Source organism: Strigops habroptila, chromosome 19, assembly GCF_004027225.2.
Source record: "Strigops habroptila isolate Jane chromosome 19, bStrHab1.2.pri, whole genome shotgun sequence".
Taxonomy (NCBI): Eukaryota; Metazoa; Chordata; class Aves; order Psittaciformes; family Psittacidae; genus Strigops; species Strigops habroptila.
Window position 1 is genome coordinate 3,167,327 of NC_044295.2, and position 13,373 is coordinate 3,180,699.

General features: G+C 50.5%; 1 protein-coding gene across 1 annotated transcript in view; it reads left to right on the forward strand.

Moving 5' to 3' along the window:
• FBXL20 (F-box and leucine rich repeat protein 20) overlaps window positions 1-12,653 on the forward strand; it is a 37,517-nt gene extending 24,864 nt beyond the window's left edge. Inside the window, exons 8-15 of the mRNA XM_030508461.1 lie at window positions 1,036-1,162; window positions 3,147-3,221; window positions 4,773-4,903; window positions 6,623-6,683; window positions 7,111-7,155; window positions 8,509-8,565; window positions 9,211-9,423; window positions 10,415-12,653. Coding sequence (XP_030364321.1) covers window positions 1,036-1,162; window positions 3,147-3,221; window positions 4,773-4,903; window positions 6,623-6,683; window positions 7,111-7,155; window positions 8,509-8,565; window positions 9,211-9,423; window positions 10,415-10,522 — 817 coding nt within the window. The 3' untranslated portion in view covers window positions 10,523-12,653. The remainder of the gene's footprint in view (window positions 1-1,035; window positions 1,163-3,146; window positions 3,222-4,772; window positions 4,904-6,622; window positions 6,684-7,110; window positions 7,156-8,508; window positions 8,566-9,210; window positions 9,424-10,414) is intronic.
• Window positions 12,654-13,373: the final 720 nt, after the last annotated feature.

Sequence of the window (13,373 nt, forward strand, 5' to 3'; positions counted from 1 at the left end):
GTTTGTATCCATCCTGAGGGCTATGAGCAGTAGAAGAAGGATTGTGTTCTACTAAAGTCTTCTGGACCTTTCTGAGTCCTTTCTGAAATGCTCATTCTTCAGCTTCTTCACTCCAAGTGTGCCATTGCTCCTTAGCAATGTGTAGAGAGCTAGGAGGTGAACACCAGCATGTGACTGTCTTTTGGAACTGCTTAGGAGACATATAACTGCTCAGATCTGCTCAATGGAATTGCCAAGGGATCTAGAAAAGGAAGGGACAGGCAGACAGCCATTGGTGGGAAGATATTGGGACAGAAAAAGAGGCAGAAAAAGGTAACCAGAGAGGCCAAGCTATTAATAAATAATACATATAAACTCAATATAATATAAAATAATATAAAATAATTCAATATATTAATATTTATTAATAAAAGAAAATAGAGGAAAGCTGTATCACAGGAAAAAACCACTGCAGAGTGAATCTAGACACCAGAAGAAAACAGATTTGGAAGAACAAGTGAATGATTCAGTTCTTTTTGCATCTACACTACAATACTTTGAGCCTGTTTATTCCTTCCCTTGAGGGTCTTCACCCTCATCCCTGATTTCCCAAGGCCACATTTGTGCTGCAGCTCTCTCAGGTAGATGGTGGCATGTTCCTGATTACAAATGACACTTGAGTGTTCCTCCTCCTGGCAGCTGTTTGCAGTGTTACACCTGGGCAGAAATCAGCCCTGTTTTGGGGTTTGGTTGAGGTTTGGTTGTATTTGGATCCAGAAAGCCTTTAGTGTCTGTCCTTGTGTAGGAGCTGGGGGGGTGTCCAAAATGGGATCACTCAGTGGTCTTTTACCTGGCTAATACCCTGCTTTAGAGCTCCTGATACTGCCTGTGGGTGTTTGGAGATGATGTTTGAGAGTGATGTTCCCTGTGGATGTGGGGTGCAGATCTACATGGGGGGGATTCCAGAAGCAGGAATTCCTTAGATTTGCCTTTGCAGCAGGATTTCTTTCCAAACCAAAAGCAAGTTTCCACAAGCTTTTCCTTTCCTTTCCAAAGTGAGGGATGCCCACTGCTGGAACAGCTGAATATCTCCTGGTGTGACCAAGTGACCAAGGATGGCATCCAGGCTCTGGTGAGAGGCTGCGGAGGACTCAAAGCCCTGTTCCTGAAAGGCTGCACACAGGTATGGCCCTATGGAGGGGGCTCAGAGTGAATCACAGCTTCCTTCTGCTCTCACTGGCAGCGTGGGGATGAAGGAGCGTGGATTTTCCCATTTCCTGAAATATCTCTGTTGGAGATTAACTGCTTTTATTGAGATTCTTTAATAGCTTTGAGCTCAGTGTGAATAGTGGGACAGGGAACAAATTGCTGTAGAATCATTCTTCTTTCTTCCCCACTGGAGACACGTTGAGAAAACTTTGTTTCAGGAGGAGATAACTTTATTATTCATGGCTGCACCCATCCATTTCTGAAGGCTCAGATGGTAGAAAGCATGACAGTACTTTGCTCTGTGCTGGTGATGGGATTTCCTCTGCATGGCCTTTGGATCTTGTACTTAGTCCAAGAGAATCCCTGTGCGTGTGCCTCCTTGCAAAGGCATCTCTGCAGCAGTCAGGAACGTGCTGCTCCTTCAGGTACATCGTACAGCTCTTGAGCTATAACTGTGTTTTAAATAGGCTGCAGAGACTGTGATGGTTGTACTTTAGGATATATCAGTGGTGCACTGACTCTTACAGCTGAAAGGGGGGGTTTTGCCCCCTTGTTGTACTTTCTGTTACTTAGACTAATTTCCTTTAATCTTTCTTTGCTGTCTTAGCTTAGTGTGTTAAATACTTCCCTGTATTGCAGCTTTACTAAGGAGTTACAAGGAGGGCCATGAAGATGCTCCAAGCCTGGAGCAGCTCTGCTCCGGAGCCAGGCTGAGAGAGCTGGGCTGGGGCAGCCTGGAGAAGAGAAGGCTCCTGAAGGGGAGACCTTAGAGCAGCTCCAGGGCCTAAAGGGGCTCCAGGAAACCTGGAGAGGGGCTTTGGACAAGGGATGTAGGGACAGGCCAAGGGGGAATGAGCTGGGGTCATATTAATGCAGACTGACAAGCAAGAAAGGAGCAAACGTGCATCCCAGAATCTTGTCCTTGGAAAAGGGGAGTAAATCTGACCCTGCAGGACTTGAAACCTGTGGCCCAGAGACTCCCAAGGGTTTAAGAGCCTCAAAGTAGACCTGGAAAACGATTTCTGATCTGTCAGCTCCTTCCACCTGACCATTGGCTTGGATTTGGGATTAGGGCTTCCTTAAGTCTGGGTCAGTAAGTGCCCTTTTTCTCTGCTGTGTGTAGATAACCAGCTCTAGGTTTTGATGTTACAAAAAGCATATTTTCCCCTGTGCCAGGACACCAAAATTCCTGCAAGCTGCTGCTGCTGCTGCTCAGCAAAGCAATACCACACTGCTTATGTGCACAAAGCACCAATACCCTTGTGTGTGCCCAAGGCAGCCCAGCTGGAAGGGCTGGAGTCAGTAGTTCTTCCAAATTGATGCTGCTGTTGGGGTTTTAATACGTGAGATGGGTGTACGTGGCTGTAAAAATGACTCGATTAAAGGTACAACAATCTCAGGCTCTTCGGAGAATTCAGGTCACAGGAACAGCTTGAGATTCTAGCATTTATGGAGTCGTGAGTAATATTGATGGCAATACATCCTTGTTATCAATTACTTGCCATCTGCTCTTAGAGATTTAGGAATAGCAGCGCTTTTTTATCAGCAGGAAGCAACCTGGACGTGTTTGTGCTCCTCACATCAAAATCAGGCTCTCTCTGAGCCTTACTGGTTCAATACAATACTGGTATTGCAGGGTAAAGGTGGTGTTACTTGCAGGCCCTCGCTAGGGAAGCATTTCCTTCATCCCTGATTTCACTACTTGCTTTGTTAATTCTGTGTGTTTGAGCAGATCAACCTCTCTTTAAATCAGTAACTTGGTGTTGTGGGTGTTTGAACTCTGCTCCTGAGGTGCTCAAAAACCAAAAGCCATGCTGCGTGTGTGGAGACAGCAGTGCGCTGCCCTTCTCCCCCATAGGCATCCAAAGCACAGATGCTTTATCATCCTCCCAGCTTCATTTTGAAGATGGCTTCAAGTATGAACACGTTGCTTCAGTCTCTGATTCTTTTCTTTCCAGCTCGAGGACGAAGCTCTGAAATACATTGGTGCACATTGTCCTGAACTGGTGACTTTAAACCTTCAAACGTGCTTAGTAAGTAAAGCTTCCTGTGATTTCCCCACACAGACCCATCATTGTGCTGGTAGAGGCCATCTCTAAGCAGAACCCTGCAGAACGTGCTCCATCCCAGGAACATCACCACCAGCACAGGCAGGGAAACGGGGAATTGACGAGGCTTTGAAAACCAGTGGATGAAAAACCAGCTTTTTGGGAGCATTGAATAAGCCCTCAAAGCAGTGTCACAGCATTGGCTTTGTCAGAGTTGTTTGTCTCTTTGCCCTGCCCACGGGGCTTCGAAACCCGTTTGCAGGAGGAGCTGGAAAAATTCTTTCCATTGGGCTGGAGTGTTTGGATGCTGCTCTGGCCAGGCGGCTCCTCGGGCCTCTTCATAAAGCTCAACCCAGAAGTGCAGTTTCCCTGCCCAAAAGGGCTCTCACCAGTTATTCTGCACTGCCAAAAATGTATATTTCTTCCAAAAAACAAACTGGAATGGGCTCTATGTACACACCATCCTGTAGCCAGGCTGATGCAGTCGGTAGCTGGACAGCCTCTGCCTTTTCCATGCTAGTGAGCAGAGCCTTTGGGGATGCAGGGCTGTTCTTTCCCAGTCCTGTTGAAGGAGTAGCTTTACCAGTTATGGGACTGGTGCCCATCCATCTGAGACTGGGGGCTGGCAAAAGGGGAGCTGAGCTGTTAGCAAGTTCCAGACCTGTGTCTGGGGTCTTGGGGAGAGGCAAATGGGCAGAGAGGAGAAGAAAACTAATGAGGTTCTTGATGTCCTTACCTGAAAACACCAAGTTCTGCTCAGTTTCTATTTCACCTCACTCCAGAACTTGGGTTTACCAGCCCACAGACTTGCTGCTACTTTGAAAGCAGCAATGCTAGTCCCAAAAGTTGGTGTTTTCCTGTGGGAATTGAGTCTGGCTGCCTCTGAAAGTCCAGTGAGGTTTAACCTGGTCCTAACATGCACAGCCTCTGCCCCACATTATCCCTTTTCCCTTACCCCACTGCTTGTGTCCATCTCATGCCACACAGACTCCCTTTTCCCACACAAAGAAGAGCACATCTGGAGCAGATTTGTGTCCTGTTGCCATCCCAAAGCAGAGCACGTGGGGCTGGATGGACCCTGTGTGCGTGGGGATGCAGCCGGTCGATGGAGCTGCTGTGCCACGGTGGGAATGTAATGGGATTTTGGCTGTAAGCCTGTCTTTTCCAGTTCAGGTTTTGGTCCCAAACCACTGAAGTGTATTTTTACAAGGCTGTGAAAACAACCTGTAGCTTATTTTGTGGGTAACTCTGCCTGTTAGGTGAGTCTGGACCTGCTGTTACCTTGCCTCCCCCTCCGCTCAGGAGCATTTCCATGCATGTGGAATCACTTCCCGAATGTCTACAAGTCACTTCAGCGTGGCTTATCCAGTTTCAGCTGCTCCAGTCCAATAGTTGCATGCATTTTGGGGTTGAAAGAAGCATAACTTGGCCTCGGTGAAGTGCCTGGTTGGAAGCCTGGGCAGGAGAACATGCGGCGCCTTTGCACCTCCACCTACGTTGTTATGGCTTGTGATGTTGTTATTGTTTTTCTTGTAGCAAATAACAGATGATGGTCTCATTACAATATGCAGAGGATGCCACAAGTTGCAATCCTTGTGTGCTTCAGGCTGCTCTAACATTACAGATGCCATCCTGAACGCCCTGGGACAGAACTGCCCAAGGCTTAGGTAAGTTTGCACCACAGAGTTACCCGAGCTCCAGTCATCTCGGTGACGTGGTCACGTCGTGTTTGAGCCTGTTTAGACACTGGAATCCTTTCTGAAAGGGCACTTTTGACCCCTGAGCTTTCTCCAGGCATTTGTTAGAGGAGGATCAGAGTTGTACCCAAACTTCTGGTTTCTAAGCTCCTGTGAGTAAAGCAGCGGTAAGAGAGCTCCATGGTGTGTGCTGCCAATAGACTCGCTTAGTAGCAGTCTCCTTTTGCACCATGGAGTATCTGCTTTTGTTCGCTGAGGAAAACCACTTGAGGTTAGGTTACTTTTGTATTGAGAGCTGAAAACACACTTAAACTACGCTGTTTCCTCCTGCCGTGTGATATTAACAGGTTTTTCATGATGGTTTGGTTGGTTTCAGATGGAATCTGTGCAAACTCGCTCTGCTTGACAGAGTGGGGCTCCCAGCAAGAGCTCTGCAGGTGCTTGCTTCCTTTTTTATTACCTTTTAAGACTCTCTTTTTATTAGGACAGGTTTCTGCAGGAAGACTTCACTAGAATGCAGCACATGGGCAGGTGCAGGAAGAAGAGAGAGTTTTATTGTCTGACATCTCTAACAGCTGAGTAGCCTGCATTAAATGGCACAAAATACCCGTCTTCCAGGGGAAACAAAACACAACTGTGTTCTGTGCTTGCCCTTTTAAAGAATTATGGGTACAAGTGTATGGAAACCAGTTTTGAAAGAGGAAGGTAAAATGTCATTTCAGTTCCAAACGGTTTCTGTGTTTCTGTGCAGCTGCAGCTTTACAGTATTAAGCTCCGTAGAGTAAAATCCATAATGCACTTTAGGAAAGTTGGCTTCCTTCTCTGTAAAGGTGGGTAAATGTGTTAACACTGTGAAGGAGGCCTCTGTAGAGCAGCAGGAAGTGTCTGCCAGCAAGTTAATCTGGTGTCACAGCAGCAAGTGGTTCACCTCTTGAGGCTTCAAACTCTTCTCTCATGGCATTAAATATTTATTCTCCAGTGCTCATCTCTCAGGTTGTGTATTACACCCTTTTCATGGCGAGGTCTGTACTCGGGGTGGAAACCAGAGGAGATCACTCGGGGAGGTTCTGGAGTATCCAGCAATGAAGGTTTCTAAAACCACCTTAGTCCAGCAAGCACCTTAGCCTGCAAAAAAGCAGGAGAAGGGCTTTGGCCAAGGGCCTGTAGGGACAGGCCAAGGGGAATGGCTTTAACCTGCCAGAGGGGAGGTTGAGATGAGCTCTGAGGCAGAAGCTCTTCCCTGTGAGGGTGCTGAGGCGCTGGCACAGGGTGCCCAGAGAAGCTGTGGCTGCCCCATCCCTGGCAGTGTTCAAGGCCAGGTTGGACACAGGGGCTTGGAGCAACCTGCTCTAGTGGAAGGTGTCCCTGCCCGTGGCAGGGGGTTGGAGCTGGAGGAGCTTTAAGGTCCCTTCATCCCAAACCAGGCTGGGGTTGTGTGGTTTGTCAGGTTGGACCTCCCTGCCTCATCGGCTGGATGAGCCTCGGAGTTCCCTTGTAGCCTGACCTCTTGTTTTCTTTCCCGGTGACCTACACTCAGGTCTAGAGGGTGGATGCTCTGTGCACATCATCCTCTCAGAGAGCACAGCCTAAACCGGGTCAAAACTTTTCTGGGTTGCTGGAAGCTTGTAATGAAACTCTCTGAAAAGCAAAATGACTGCACCATGGTGATTATAAATTCTTTCTGTGCAGAATATTAGAAGTTGCAAGGTGTTCTCAACTAACAGATGTGGGCTTTACCACTCTAGCTAGGGTAAGTGCTCCTTCCCCAGTATCTTTGCTTGCTTTTCATGATGGATATGAACAAACAGTAGCTTTCTCTTGAATGTCTCACCAAAATGAGGCTGTTTGTAACCTTTGGCATTGTCCTGCCCCGCACATCGAGGGAATGTGAAACACTTGGGAGTTAAAAACTTCATTGTTTGATTTTCTGTAGTAACCTGGGTTGTGTACAAGTGACCCTAAATTTAACTACCCTTATTTTCTAGGAATAGAACACCTCTGTGCCTTTACATGGTCCTTTACTGTACTTGGTGCTGTCCATAAAGAAGCAGCACCATGATGTTTCATGGAGAAAACCTTTCAGTTTGACAAAGAACTGTCTTTCTTGTAGTTGTGTTAATATTTACTGCCTGGTCTTTGCACTTAGTTTGTGTCTTTGGTCTTCTGTTTGTTCCTAGAACTGCCATGAGCTTGAAAAGATGGACCTGGAAGAGTGTGTCCAGGTAGGAGGTGCCACCTCTGGCTCTTTCTCTCTTAGCACAGTCACAGCAGCAGGGAAAGAGGGGGACAAAGTGGGAGATGGGCTCCAAAGGAGGACGGGATTTCAAATCCTGAGCAGGAAAACTGGATGTATTTGGGATAAGACAATATTACTTTTGGAGATTGAGCCTTTGTTCATATTTCACATCAATGACTGCTGCTGGAAATCATCAGAATAGCACTTTCATAGCGATAGATGTAGGGCAGGTACTAGATGTGTGAAGTGTGACCCTCGGCACAAGATGAAACCCCAGAGTAAGATCTTTATGCACAAGGCAAGGGCAGGTTTGTGCTGCACGTATTGCTAGGAATGATGGAAGTTACCTCTGTGTGGAAAGAGCACAGATTGAGCAGTGAGGATGTTAGAGAGGACATGGCAACAGCTTGAAATGGAACTGGGGTGCCCGTGCTACCACTGGGCTCCCTCAGAGGCAGTGGGATGACATGTAGTGACATCCCTGTTGCTGACTCCTGTGCTGCAGTTGTCTTCCTCCAGAGGCCTCTCATATGTGACTGCAGGGCACGTATGTGTTCTGTAGGGCACGTGTGTTCTGTAGGGCACGTATGTATTCTGTAGGGCGCATGTCACAAGCTGATAACTGCTTCCAGGGAGCACTTACAGGGAAAAGAGTTGGATTTCTTCAAGGTCCCATTAAAAATCACTCTAAGGATAGCTTTGAAATGGATTCTATGATACAAACAGTGGAGATCACAGGAGTTTGCTTCCTGCCCTGAGCACAGCACGAGCACAGAGTCCTGTCCTTCCTGGTGTTTACAGGGCAGAAACTGAGGAGGTCACAAGAGGAAGTCACAGTGGTCCAGACAGGAACTGATTTGAAGTTAACCCAAGAAAGGAAGAAGAAAAACCGGGCTGTGTCCTTGGGCTGAGTGCTCTGAACAAAGACATCCCAGGCAGTTCCCTTCTGAAGGCTGTCAGATTAACAAGCCATTGTGTTGAGCCTCTTTCTTCCTGATGGATAAAGAGGAACAATGGGGCAGTCCACCAGAGCTGCTGGGATGGGATTCAGACACCTCTTGGACTTGGAGACAAACATTAAGGAGACGTTGTGGTGTTAAGGAGCTCTGCTCACTTGCTTCTGGTGAGCTTATTCCATGAGAGCTGCTTAAGGAAGTGCAGGGAAACCTGAGTTGATTCCTGTAAGGGAGTGGAAGAACCTGGAATTGAGTTCCTGAGGGGCTCAGGACAGGGGAACTCTGGCGTGGATTAGGCCAACTTTGCAGCGTTTCTCTCATAGGAGGGAAGAAGTCCTTGAGCAAAGCACCCAGCATGATAAGGGCTTTTTCTTCTTTTCCAGATAACAGACAGTACACTAATCCAGCTTTCCATACACTGTCCACGGCTTCAGGTTCTGGTGAGTGTTACGAGTGAGACTTCCAGCATCTTCTTTGCTGCAAACAAAGGGATTTGAAGTGCAGCCCGTGGGGATTTGTCTCTTTGACTTCAGAGATGTGGTGTGAAGGCTTTGGAATATTTCAGCTAGAAACTTGACCCTGAAGAACCTATTGTCCCTCCTCTCCTGCTCGCATTAATCATACCACAGGCACCTGAGAATGAGTTCCAGGACACTGGATTCTCCTGGTATCAGCCTCAGCGAGGCTGAGCTGAGCTGGCTGCGCACCAAGCGTCAGTCCATCCATAGGAGAGGGGACTCGGCTCTTCCCACCTGTATTATGGAGCTGGGGAGCTGAGAGCTGGCTCTGGGAAGCAATATTCCTCTTGGTCTGCAGATGTGGGAATTCAGGCTCGGTCTCCCCTGGGTGATGCTGCGAGGGCTGGAGCAGCTCTGCTCTGGAGCCAGGCTGAGAGAGCTGGGCTGGGGCAGCCTGGAGAAGAGAAGGCTCCTGAAGGGGAGACCTTAGAGCAGCTCCAGTGCCTAAAGGGGCTCCAGGAAACCTGGAGAGGGGCTTTGGGCAAGGGCCTGTAGGGACAGGACAAGGGGAATGGCTTTAACCTGCCCGAGGGGAGGTTTAGCTCACACTGGCTGTGTTTGGTGCAGAGCTTGTCCCACTGTGAGCTGATCACGGACGATGGGATCCGTCACTTGGGCAACGGCGCCTGCGCACACGACCGCTTGGAAGTGATCGAGCTGGACAACTGCCCCTTGATCACGGACGCCTCCCTGGAGCACCTGAAGAGCTGCCACAGCTTGGAGAGGATAGAACTGTACGACTGTCAGCAGATCACACGGGCAGGGATCAAGAGACTCAGGGTAAAGAACAGAACGTGGCACCTCTCTAAGGCTCTGGCTTGAGCACTTCATGCGGTGGGAGGAGGGAGGGCCGAGGTTTCCGACTCCTCACGATCTGCTGCTTGTTGTTAGGAGTGTTGGGAGAGCCATCAGCTTTTGGTTTAATGGCTGGTGTGCACTCACAGGGCTGGGTTAGGTGTAAGGGAAGAGATAGTTGCTGCGTCCACTGGGCACTGGTGCTTGTTTCACAGGCGCTCGTACGTGGCACTGCTCTTCCAAACGGGGGACAAAGAGCTTGTATCAAACCAGTGTGTGGAGCAGCACCTCCTCTCCACTGCCTCATACACTCAGTGCAGCTTGTAGTGCACTTTACTGGCCCTTCCTGTGTAAATAACTCAGGATCATCCTGTACTGGAGGCAGTTTGCTGCAGGGCCTCAAATGGGGCAGAGCCGGGGTGTCAGACACCTGAGGCACCCAGTGTCCCAGTGCTCCCTCCTCAGTGTGTTCCTCCATCTGAGAGGGTGCTGAGGCGCTGGCACAGGGTGCCCAGAGAAGCTGTGGCTGCCCCATCCCTGGCAGTGTTCAAGGCCAGGTTGGACACAGGGGCTTGGAGCAACCTGCTCTAGTGGAAGGTGTCCCTGCCCGGGGCAGGGGTTGGAACTGGATGAGCTTTAAGGTCCCTTCCAACACAAACCATTCCATGACTCCATGATCTGTATAAGAGGAGTAACAATAGCATTTTATTAGCATTTTATTTCCTTAGAGGACACGGGTCTGTACAAGGAGGTGGTGTTCTGTTCCCCACAGCTACCACAGGAGTAATGGGGGGAGGAAAGAGCATCGCTTTTATTTATCCCCTGTAATTCTCTTTCCTAATCACAGTCTGTGGGCAAGGTCACGCTGGTCACCTGCAGGAGGTTGACTCCAGTTTCTGTGTTAGCCTGAAGACGAGCAAAGCCAGGCCTGTTTGAGCTTCTCTTTGTCACTTCCCACCTTGTGTTTGTCTTGCAGACCCATTTACCCAACATTAAAGTCCATGCCTACTTCGCTCCTGTGACTCCACCTCCCTCGGTGGGAGGCAGCAGACAACGCTTCTGCAGATGCTGCATCATCCTATGACACTGGACGTGCTCCTCCAGCAAACTGAGTATTTAAATACCCTTGTAGAATCACGGGGGACACCAGGATCTCCAAGGAAAGTGATACCAGTGTCATTTGCAAGGGACAGTGAGCAGGGCTGTGGCGCCAGGCCCCTGTAGCCACCCATACACATACATATACACCCCCCCGTGCTCCAGCGAGCCGGTGAACTCTGCGGTGTGGGAGCTGGAGCTCTCTTGGCTTTTTCTCTAGGTGGATTGGTATAATTCCGAACCATTCCTGCTGGGCATGCTCAGATGGAATCACTGCGGTAAGGAGGGGAGGCTTGCTGTGAACCCACAACGCCTGTCGCTGCTGTGGAGGTTGGAAGAGTAACTGAAATCCGTGGACATGGGGAGAGGGGGAGAGGAAAGGAACATGCTTTAAACCCTGCGTCTTGTTGTCCAGAGGGGAAACAAAGAAAACAAACCTGAAACCCCCAAGTTCTTGTGTCCATTTTTCAGTGAGGGAATGAACCAGCAGCTGGTGTGAGACAGGATTGACTCGTGCTTCCCTGCGGAGCACCCTGAGCATGCTCACGGCGAAGGTTCCTCTCTTTCTTCTGTGTTCTGTAGCGTCCAGCTCAGAGGCTTCCTTAGATCATTGTGATATAGCTTGAAATCTGTCACGTCAGGCTCGGGAAGGGGGGTTTTACCCTCCCTACATCCTGCTTGGGTTTTATTTTCCATGTTTCTAAGTCAGTCAGTTTTGGAGATTTACCAAACAGAAAGTTTCAATTCGGAGGAGTCCTTTCTACCATTAGGAGCCTGAGCCTGTGGTGACCTGTGAGGAGGATGTTTAGGTGAGCAGTGAGCTGCTCCGCAGGCTCCTGCGGGCTCCTCAGCCTGTTCTGATCGGTGCTGGGGTGTCCAAATCTGTTCTGCATTTCAGGTCTTCTCCCAGTGACAAGAATCTAACTCTTGATAGAGGGGAACAAGTTATAATCTCTGTTGCGGTGACTGTAATCCCCACCTTCCTCCTGCTTTCCCTCCAGCCCTTCACCCCCAAGGAAAAGCAAAGTAGCATCTTTCTGCTTGTTGCCCTGCTCCAGAAACACCAACTGTGGGAGGAACAGCCCGAAAAGACACCTCGAGTTGTGTCACCCTCTTTGTGAGCGCTTGGGGGGGGGGGGTTTGCTGCTTGTGCCTCTTCCACAGGTAAGTGTGGTGGATGGAACGAGGGTTCGCTCCGTGCCAGCCCTTCCCAGCTCCCAAGGGATGCGTTTGCAGCAGGATGAGCCCAGATGCTCCCAGTGTGAAACGTGAAGAGCCAGGCAGGGGTTTAATGGGTTTGATGGGGCAGAGCTCAAACTCTAACAGGTTTGGGGGAGTTGTTGTGCTCCTCCTGCCGTGCCCACCCAGGCTGGAAGGGACACGTGTTTATGGATGTCTCTGACCGGGGGCTCTTCCACCATCCTGCCCCCAGAAGTGGTGCTTCACCTTCATCCCATGGGGTGCTGCACGAGGAACGGCTGCTTCGAGGCTCCGTGTTTCACTGGGGGGGTTGCTTTGTGTCGCTTCCCACCCTCTTCCCACCACTGCAAGCGATTCAGGCAGGCAGAAGGGTCACTTATCCCCACCGAAGCATCTCCAGCTTCCCCTTTCCCTCACGCCATCAGCGCCCGCTTCCCGGCGGGAGCTCCGTTGGGATGCTGGCCCTCCTTCCCCTGCTGATGGCTTTTAATCCCTTCTATTTATTCAGCTCCTTCGAGCCCTGCGGGTTCCCTCCCTCCGCCAGGAGCATGTTCCTCATCCTCCCTTTGCACAACTCCCTTCTCCCGTGTTTCCAGGGGGGCCGAAGCCGAGCAGCGCTTCCCATGGGAGCGGGGCAGCAGCAGTCACTGCACAGCTCGTGTGGGGCAGGGCAGAGCCCACAGGGATTTCCACGCCCGACCTGATGGGTTTTCCTGGTGGCAGAGCCCAGGTTTCAAGGGGGTGATTCCCAAAACTCCAAAGCATTTTTCGTTGTCGTTTTCCGAACAGGGTGACAGCATTAAGGTAGCTCCAAACCTACTTGACAGTGTCCTTTTAAGTCACTTAATCCGTCTCCAAATGGACTCTTCCTTTATGTTTGTATTTATAAATACCAATAAACACCATTTTCCAAGCTCTGTCTTTCTGCAGGAGCCCTTCTGGACCCAATTCAGCCCCAACTGAGGCTTTTTGGGTGCTTCGAGACCCGCAGCGGCGCTTCCGAGCCCATTCCTGGGGCTGCTCCCGCAGGGATGGGGCTGCCACAGGGGTTGGTTAAACCAGAAACGAACAAATCCCTGTTTCTCGAGCATCACTGGGGGGTTCATTCCCTCTGGATGGGGCATGGGGGGGGGGTGGGTTGGATTTTGCTTTTTTGGGGGGATGGACCCCAAAAATGAGGGTGAAAACGGCTCTTCTGAAGATGGATTCTGTGCTTGGGGGGGCAGGATGGGGATGGAGGGGGAGGACTGGAGGGGGTGGGTGGTGGGATGGGGCTGTGGGGCAGGGGACAGGGCTCATGGGGGTGTGGGGGGGACCCCCCCAGCCTGCCCCACACCGGGACACGCTGTGTGGTCCCATCACTGGGGCTCCTCCAGCCTGTGCCCACATGGTCCCATCACTGGTGTGATGAGGTGGGACGGTCTCAGCTCATTTCCTGGGAGGGGGGACACCCCTCAACCAGCTTATGAAAGCTCTTGGGAGGGGGGAGTTGACCCCTTCAGCACCCCCAGGGGTGAGTGTTGGGGGGCCCCTGGGGTGAGCTCCAGCCCCAGCTCCCCCTCCCAGGGCCCTGCTCCTTCCTGCCCCTTCCCCTGTGCCTGGAGCAGCTCCCGGTGGAGCATCCCGAGCCCTTCCCT